Source organism: Tachypleus tridentatus, chromosome 1, assembly GCF_004210375.1.
Source record: "Tachypleus tridentatus isolate NWPU-2018 chromosome 1, ASM421037v1, whole genome shotgun sequence".
Classification (NCBI taxonomy): Eukaryota; Metazoa; Arthropoda; class Merostomata; order Xiphosura; family Limulidae; genus Tachypleus; species Tachypleus tridentatus.
Window position 1 is genome coordinate 69108684 of NC_134825.1, and position 9711 is coordinate 69118394.

The 9711-nt window shown below is 33.6% G+C and overlaps 2 protein-coding genes across 5 annotated transcripts in view; one reads left to right on the forward strand and one right to left on the reverse strand.

Annotated features, from left to right (window-relative positions):
• Positions 1-4509, forward strand: part of LOC143251507 (MAP3K12-binding inhibitory protein 1-like) — a 25920-nt gene extending 21411 nt beyond the window's left edge. Inside the window, exons 9-10 of one of the 3 annotated variants that reach the window (XR_013028616.1) lie at positions 353-496; positions 1235-4509. Coding sequence is in view for 1 of the 3 variants with exons in the window: in XM_076502788.1 (XP_076358903.1) it covers positions 1235-1309 (75 nt within the window). In the remaining 2 variants the exon portion in view is untranslated. The remainder of the gene's footprint in view (positions 1-352; positions 497-1234) is intronic. The other 2 variants (XR_013028618.1, XM_076502788.1) reach the window with 2 other exon arrangements.
• LOC143251524 (uncharacterized) overlaps positions 1-6769 on the reverse strand; it is a 13712-nt gene extending 6943 nt beyond the window's left edge. The window contains exons 1-2 of one of the 2 annotated variants that reach the window (XM_076502799.1): positions 6093-6766; positions 5580-5824 (exon numbers count right to left, since the gene is read on the reverse strand). In XM_076502799.1, the coding sequence (XP_076358914.1) occupies positions 5580-5824; positions 6093-6324 (477 nt within the window). In that variant the 5' untranslated portion in view covers positions 6325-6766. Of the gene's footprint in view, positions 1-5579; positions 5825-6092 lie in introns of both variants that reach the window. The other variant, XM_076502806.1, reaches the window with a different exon arrangement.
• Positions 6770-9711: the final 2942 nt, after the last annotated feature.

Sequence of the window (9711 nt, forward strand, 5' to 3'; positions counted from 1 at the left end):
GCAAACCTTGTTATTTTAGTCAGTGACTGAGGAATATTTGGAGTTATATCAGTCTAGCAGAATTGTTAAGACTTGGCTTGATCATCATGTGTGATCTTCCAAACCAGTTCCCCTATTTTGCAATTATTATTTAACATCTGGGGACAAAATTACACCATTTTGATTTAGGGTTTATTTCAGTGAGCTCCTAACAAATCATTGGTGTTTGTGTATTTCTTTAATTTTTCTGGAGGATGATGATATGACACTTGTAGTTTTTTAGATGGAATGTCATAATAGTTTTGAGTGAAACATGGCTAATCCTTCCTCGTAACTTTAATAAAAGTATATTTTTATTGGTTTTAATTAACAGTCATTTCTCAACCTCAGTTGTCACTGTGTGAGGAAATTAACTCAGAAGCTTAGGCTACTGGCCTAAACACATCATCGTAGCTTTCTTTCTGGTCTTTTCAACTGTAAACGTCAGAGACTAATTTCAGCAGGGATACACATGAAGGTTAGAACAAAATGATTTAAACTTAGCTTGAATCTCAGAACAGCTGGTATGGGTATTAACACTTTTATTGATAAGGAGAGAATAATGTTTTGACCTTCTCAGGTCATCTTCAGGTTAAGAAAAAGAGAGTTTGAATGTGACCGTTGATGGACACTTGTCTTAGGGACAAGAGTATAAACAGGTATGGGATTGTAGGGGGTATTGCATGTGGATGTTAGGTTATTAATTAGTATAAGTATAAAGATGTTCCTTTATATTGGTTTAATTTTGGTTTTTGTTGCTGTATAGGTAGGGCTTCCTTGATTATGCACTTGTTTATTTTTGTTTCCTTACTTACTGGGTGTTTCTAGATATTAAGTGGGCAGTATCATTTATACCATTGGTTAATCCATTATGGATTAGTAGTTTAGTACTGTTCATTGAAACAATACGATTGTTTAATGATGGCTTATATGAACTATTATGTTTATTGTAGGTGAAGAAAGAATGTGAAAGTTGCATTTTATTGTTGTGTAGTTTTAGTGTGAGGCTCTGATAGTATTACGGTATTGTCATTCCTGTTAGTTTTGAAGATTAAGATGAGTTTAATAACTGTAAGTTTAAATTTTTTTTTAGCCTTATAGTACTATGTAAATGTGAAATGAGGGTGGTTACATTTTTCCAACAAATGAGGTCATTAAGTTCATTTGATAAACAAATTTAATATAGTACTTTAATGTGATTATGTTTGTTACATAGAACTGGAAGATGTCAGATATAGAAAAAAGAATACTCATTTTACAAGAAACTCTAAGAAAAAAGGCTGAGAAGTAATACAAGACTTAAAGAGAAAACAAAACAAAACTGAAGTAGATATTAAAAATTTACTTTTCACATATCATAATTTAAAATGATAAATTAGAACTGTGAACTCAGTGAAAAGAAACCTTTTGAAGGAGAGTAAGAAATGTTTGATCAAAAGTTACTGAGAAGTATATTTTCTGAATATGGACTGAGAAGTTTATGTTTTGGATACTTTCATAGTGGTATTTACATTGTAATAGTAGGCTGAAAACATTGTGTACACAAATTGATGAAAAAGCTAAGAAATATGTTTTGGGCAGTAATTGAAAAAGACAGATTCTGAGTTTATGCTGAGGAATGAGGATGCTCAAAACATATTGAAAAGTGTACATTGTGATACAGAAAACATGAGAATATTACATCATTGTGAATTTAGCTGGAGAGGTGATTTTTTTATATCCTGTTTGTTGTATTTCCCAAAATCTCATTAGGTACCTCTGATCATTTTTGAGTTTTATTGTTGGCTTCTAGTTAGACTAAGTGTTGTTGTGTTAGCTTTATTTGATGAATTGACAAAAAAGAAAAAAATAAGTTTTATCAAATAACCTAATAAAGGGGGATTGACTTAAATGTTGACCAATTTTTTCTTTCAGTGATTTTAATATTTTTATTTTATTTTTCTGTATTTACTTTGTAGATAAGTTATTTGTGTTGCTTGTTTGTCATATTTACTGTGATATATTGTTTTAAAACGTGAAACCCAGTATGCCGATAAAAGCACATGTAGTTTTGATTTTTCTTTGTGTTGAAAGCTCCAGCTGATGTATTGAATAAAAATCTCTATGTCCGTTTTTATAATAGTATGAGTAACAAAATGTATCATTGTAATTTGGTGTTTTTGTTAACATGTCCATAACATACAATGAAAGAGGATGATACATAATTATAATTGAATACAGCATTAATATGGATAATATATCTTTTGTAATAGTTGTCTAAATCCCAAAGCATATCCTGAAAAGAAAAATGTTATTAAAGATGAATGAAGTTTTCTAAGCTCTTTCTAATTAACTTAAATGTTTCTATATTGTCGTATGGCTTTAATTTGCATGCATGTAGATTTTATTTAGGTATGGCAATATGGTAATATGCAAATGAAGCTAATAACTTTTAAATTTATAGGAAGCATAAACCTTCCAGGAGTATATGTTATTCTATTATCTTTAGTTGTTAGGAAAGATTATCTTCTTTTCTAAAAATGGAAGAAATCTAGTTAAAAAAGCTCTCCAAAACAACTGTGAACATGATATAAAGAAATCTTTACAGCAATTATTGTAATTAGGTTTATTTTAATATCGTATATTAGCCAATATATATTGAGTTTTTATGATTATTAATCAATTGACTGCAGCTGCTCTGCATGCATATGGAGATTTTGCAAGCTGTATGCTGTATACACCACACTTGCACATTGTATTACAAAAGACACATCAGACCAATATGCCCCAGCTAGTATTGGTCTCATTACCAATTAATTTACACGTTAACCATATGGTGCAATGTTGTGTAGGATATATAAAGGTTAACAGGTGCCAGATCCAGCTAGGTGAACACCTATTTGATTCAGTATTTGTGGCATATGTATCCAAGATATCTTAACAGATTTAATTGTTCCAAAGTCTACTGTCTAAAGTGTTGGACATACTTATGTGGCATATTCAACTTAAATGCTTGAAATTAATCACTTTCCAGTCATACAGACTGTGAAATGTTTGTAAATGAGGCCATGAACTTGCCATTAAGTCTATGATTTAAGACTTTAATGAACGTTTTAACACTAGGCTTTTATGGAATTGTGGAACAATGTTACAGTAAAACAAAACTAACATATGAAGAATCCTACTGTTCCTTCACTTGAGATGGATGGGCCTGGGTTTAATAATATATTGAGAACCATTTGAATATAACTAGGTTGTCATAAACATCTTGTCGTATCATAATATTCTGAACAGTGCTGTCTAATTGCATTTACAAAAATCTGTGAAGAAGTACCATACTTTTTCCAGCAAGATAATGCACTGTGTTATATATCATACACAGCATATTGTTATTCGAGACAAATAACATCCAGAATCTACTTTGGTAAGATTTGTAGGAACGATTAATAGCTGGTATTAGCATGTAAAACTGGTTCTCCTTTCGTGAAAAGTCAACACTTACATTTATCTTGAGATGTTTTGGTTCAATTGTCCCTTAATTTTGGAAACTTGATAGATATAGCATCCATTTATTGTGAATACTCGTCCAAAAGGATAAACCTTTGAAAGCTATTTGATGTATCGAAACTAGCATGAATTAGAATGAATAATCACTTACTAGCAACAAATACACAAGAAAAAAAAAGTCAAATTTTTTGTATGTATAAAACGAGGCAACTATATTCTATAAAAGAATTACATTGCTCTAAAGTAACTTAATAAGAAATATACTGATTTGTACCAAATTTCTATTATCCCAGTTGTATACTTCTTGCTATAATGACTAATTTATTGGATTTTGAAAATGCATGTTTATATTTTTTGCAATTTTTCTCTTCCACAGTATCACAAAACTAAAACATTTTACTACATTATTTGTGATGCAGATGTGATAGACTGGTATTACTGACATATTAAAAGTAATTATTTAATTCATAACATAAAAGGGGTGAAATCTGTGTACAACTAGTTCATACAGTACGTATTTGATGAATTTAAAACACCCACATGGAGGTCTGACGTTCAGGTCACCTTGCCTTAAACAATTACTATTTTAATATTGGCAAAAATAACTATACAGGCTAGAAAGTGTTGTGAATACAAAACTATATAATTGGATATTTTATCTGAAAGTCTAATTTAGTTGTGTATATGTTTCTGTTGGGCTTACTGTGGATTATTGTTGATAAATAGACTACTGAACTTTAAAAGTTTTAGTGACAGTATCTATATAACCATCTAAAGGAAACTGGCAGGGAACAATTTGTGCGCAACTTAAACAAGCAGAATCATGAATTTCACTGTTCTAGGATGAGATTATAACTATCCTAAAAACTATTTAACTTTATTAAAAATAAAAGTTAGAATATTGTTTTACTGATTTGATAAAGAAACTATCTTTAGCCTTGTGCACTTGTTGAACTTTGATTGTTTTTGAGTGTTGAATAAAGATGGTTTTCAGTGTGTTTTAAATGGTGTACAATCTCTCTTAATCTTCAAACTCGAGGTCGAAGAATTTGAACTTAATCTATGATATATTTTCTGTTGGATTTGCAATTAATCAGTGAAAGCTACCTTCACCTGAGAATACCACATTCCTATAAAAAAAAAAAAAAAAAAAGGCGAACTTACAATTACTAAAAAGTATTATTAATGTCACTAGTTTCAGATACTAAATGAACCAGAAAGGTTTATAAGCTTAAGTTTACAACAAAATGTACAACATAAGGTTTTGTCCAAAGTTAACATTTTACCCCCTCCCCCCACACACTAAAAATTCTAGATCTTCCTCTGATTTTCACCTATTTCCCAGAAGTTAATCATGTAATTACTCAAAATACAGAAAGAGTGTTAATTTTAAAAGCAGTCTTAGAGAGAGTGATTCCAAATCTAGAGAAATTAAGTCATTCTGTGCAACAGCCTGTGATTTCTTTCTATTACAAGTAATACCAGTTGCTGACATTTAGATTTGTCTCGATTATCGGGTTCGAATCCCCGTCGCAGCAAACATGCTCACCCTTTCAGCTGTGGGGGTGTTATAATGTGATGGTCAATCCCACTATTTGTTGGTAAAAGAATAGCTCAAGAGTTGGCGGTGGGTGGTGATGGCTAGCTGCCTTCCCTCTAGTCTTACACTGATAAATTAGGGATGGCTAGCACAGATAGCCCTCGTGTAGCTTTGTGCAAAAATTCAAAAAACAACCGTCTCGGTTAAATATAACTTTATTTCTACTTTGTTATACATTTCATGGGAAATAAATTCATTATATTGTGTTTTTATTGTTGTTTATTTTCAATTCATTTAAGTATTTTGTTTGTTTGCTGTTGGAATTAAGCACAAAGTTACACAATGATTATCTGTGCTCTGCGTTGTGAGCCCACAGACATACCACGATGCCACTGGGGGACCATTTTAAACAGTTTCTCTTATTTCAGTAATTTCATGTTACAACTTACCTTTTCTCTTTGAGATTACAGTAAAGAATACATTTTTTGCTCGCTTACTTGCAAGTCGTTTTGTAATTTTTTTAGCTTGTCCTTACTTGTTTCAAGCTGATCTTCCACTGGGACAGTTGAACAATATGAATGCTCGACACCTGATGTCTTTTCTTCTTTTTGGCAGCTACTGGGCATGTTTCCTTGATTTCAGGAGCTCGTTTTCTTGGAGGTGGTCTACTTTGTGATTTTACAACTTGCTTATGTAGAGGATGATCTGGAAAGATGGTAGGCATTGCCAGAGGTTCATACTTCAAGATGTCATATTCTTTTATGTCTCTTGGGTGCACTCCTGGAAATAAATGAAAACTGTTTTGTGTTTTTTAATTTTGTGATTGCACCAGGTTTTCACAAAGGCCACTGGAAGTTTGTTATCTTATTTTTTAAACAGACCTGAAATTAAATATACATGTCCTATAAACAGTAACAAACATAGGCAGTCATTATTATGTATTTAACATATATTATAAAGTCACTGATTGATGTTTTAAAAAAACAATTGAGTTTTCTTTCCAAAAATATTGATAAGTATTGACAGTATTGTCCAAGTAGTTTTATACCTCTCGTATAATCTTTCGCCCAAAACTGTTCATTGCATACCCTGTGATGTCTGGATGACTGAAATATTTCACGACTTACATTCTTCAACCATTGTTGACGAACTGCTCCATCAGAAAAGAACCTAATAATGAAATTGTCCTGTAACTGTTTTTGAGGATATACTTTCCGACGTCTCTCCGCAACATCTAAAATCTTCTTTTCAAATTTTAAAATCGGAGAAAAAAACAGCATTGGGACCAAAAACTTGTTTAATCTGCGCCTAATTTTCACCAGCGGCCATTTCCATTCATAATTTGGCTGCTTGATCGCTTATTTAATACCTCAGTCTAAATCAGTATCATATCAAACTCAATTCTGGCGTCTAGTGTCTTAATTAGGCCTACGGTGTATAGCCTAGTAGATCTAGTGGAAATTAGTACATTTGGCCCTTTGGGTCTGCATAGACGCAAAGCATATGACAATTTTCAATTGCTCGAGCTTTAAAGCCTTCATTTTGAAAAAAAAAAAGTTCATAAATGTGAATACTTCCTTATGGAAGGAGATTCCTGAGACATTTTTACGCTTGTTTGGGTAATTAAAACAAGCACAACTCTTGAGCAATGTTTGAGAAGTTGGCACTTATTTGTCAGTGATATTCAAACGTCTATTCCCGTTTGAACATTGGCGGCGACTTTCCGATGTAGTCATACGGTCACAAGACCAGAGCTATATATATGTGTGTGTGTGTGTGTGTGTGTGTGTGTGTGTGTGTAACTGTGGCAGGTTATTTTACAAAGAATTATGGTAAACGATCGTTTTTTTTATTACTTTTATCACCAATATTAACTTCTACGTTCCTAAGTTGGATAGCGGTAAGTGTACGAACTTACAACGGGAAAATCCAGAGCTCGATTCCCCGCGGTAGACACAGCAGATAGTCCACGCGGCTGTGTTTTAAAACAAACAGCGTACTTTAATTAATTTTAATTACATTTAGTTACATTCTAAGATTGCATTCTTCGTTGTGCCAGACAAACGGAATGTTGTCCGAGCCTCATTTTGGTAAGAGGTAGCCCATTAGCTTTAAACAGAATATGGTCCGGCATGGCCAAGCGTGTTGAGGTGTGCGACTCGTTATCTGAGGGTCGCGGGTTCGCATCCCCGTCGCGCCAAACATGCTCGCCCTTTCAGCCGTGGGGGCGTTATAAAGTGACGGTCAATCCCACTATTCGTTGGTAAAAGAGTAGCCCAAGAGTTGGCGGTGGGTGGTGATGACTAGCTGCCTTCCCTCTAGTCTTACACTGCTAAATTAGGGACGGCTAGCACAGATAGCCCTCGAATAGATTTGTGCGAAATTAAAAAACAAATAAACAGAATATAAATTATTAATGCACTAATATGCTTATGGGTTCATTTTATCTTATTTACATAACTGTAGGTTTTACTGACATGACTATATAGTTTTTAACGTATGTTACTAGCATGACTTAGGTTTCTAACATGTCTTAGTGTCACGGCTTGGGTTTTTAACATGTCTCTTCCTGACATGACTGTTGGGTTTGACCGCTTTGGGTTTTAAAGGTTAGAGCTGCAAATGTTACTTTTTGGGCAAACGATTTTATTAAGTTCTTGTTAAAATGGTATAGTTAGTAAGGTCTTCAGTTACATAAGCAGAGAAAAGCTATAATAAATTTTCGTTGTCACTTACGACATAATATTCGTTATATGAATAATTCATGACGCATAGCGGTTATTCCCAGCGATCATTTTAAAATCAATGAATACATACATAAAACTTCGCGGCATTTCAAAACAAAACTGATTCGTTTATACCAGGTACCATCACGACATCCCATTGTAATGATAACCACTGTTTATTGGGTGAAAATATTAATTGACTGCAGAATAATTTGGGTATACAATAATAATTATATTTTATCTCTCCTATGCCGAGATGACACTTCGTAATCAGTGCTGAATTCTGCCTTTATTGGCTCAAACTGGTAAAAATGGTGGTGCAGTATATCCTGGACAGGATGTCAGTCCATCACAGGTTAACCCTCCAGCTAACAGCTGGGTTGGCTAGAACAATTGGGGTAAATTGTCTTGCTCAAGGACACGACAACGTATAGCACGCCAGCATCGAAATCGCAACTATCCAATTACGAGTTCAAAGTATGAAGCCACTGGGAAACGTTGTCCTCAATTAGGTTTTATAGGGCATGTTTAATTATTTTTCTTCTGTATAAGTAGGGTTAACATCTATTAACTGACGAAATTTTCCTAACCGTAAAATAAAAAAAGAAAAGGCCTACTTGCTGATGAAATAGTTAACTTACACTTAATTTATTGTTTTCTCGCTGGGGGTTTCCCCCTTACGATAGTTAATATTTGGCCAAGCAACAAATCTTGTGAACCAAGATGCTTACCACAGTTGATTTGTGCTTATGTACCGGTGCTATAGTAAGATAACTGTTTGTTTGATCAAGATGATAAATAACTAACTCAAATAGAACTCGAAGTTCAACTTGTTGCTGAATCTAGTTCATTTGTAGTGAAACTACTTCGGTGGGACAGCGGTAAGTCTACAAGTTACAATGCTGAAATTTCGGGTTTCATTTTTCCGCTGTGGACAGAGCAAACACCCATTGTGGCTTTGCTCTTGAACAAACAACTGAATTGAATTGAAAACAGTTGTATAATCAAAAGTTTCAGAGACTACAACATGGCCGCTATTAAAGCAAATGTCAGCAAAGTTCTTAATGGAAGTTCTATTATGTACGAATTTACTATCCAGATTTCTATTAATTTCTAGTTTACACTAATAACCGTTACATTTGATAGTGGACGTTGGCTTAAACATTTTGTTTAATAAAGTTTAAAAGACGTCGAAAAAGAAGGTTGTTAAATAAACGTTATTATGCTATTGTTTTTAATGCAAAGCTGCAAAATGGACTACGTATGCTCTGTCCATCATGGGAGTCGAATCCCTGATTGTAGAGTTTCAATTGTATAAACTCATTGCTGGCACACCAGTGGACGATTTAGAGCTTAGAAAGGTTCCTTCTATGGCTTTCAGTTTATACTAACCACTATAAAGTACTATATTTAGCTTTAAGATGAATTTTCAATAAATTTAATAATTCCCTTAGAAACTGTACTTTGGTTAGGTATAATTCCTGTGTGGTTGCCATATTTTAAAACACTTTAGTTTTTGAGTAAAAAAATGAAACAAAATATGCGGGTTCTCGAACTCAAGTTCCTCTTGGTCGTTCGGCTGTTTCTGTGACGTTTTACAACTATGACGTAATAGTTGCCAAACACGTTTCGTTGCGCGCCGACCATTTTGTTCCTTTCAGTGCTGCTGTTTTATGTAAATCTATCGGCGCTTTTTTCAGATTACATACTTTGTGAGACTTTTTTTTTTGTCTTGATATTGCTACTTTATATTTGTTTTATGATAACATGGTTTACTGCGTTGCTTATGGTTGTAAAAACAGTTCGGCTTTGGACAAAAGCTTCTTTTCGTTTCCCTTCAAGGAGAAGGAACCGGCAAGGTGGCGACAGTGGGTGCGGATAGTCAATAGGAAGAACTGGACTCCTTCAAACCATGCAAAGCTTTGTCAAGATCACTTTGAA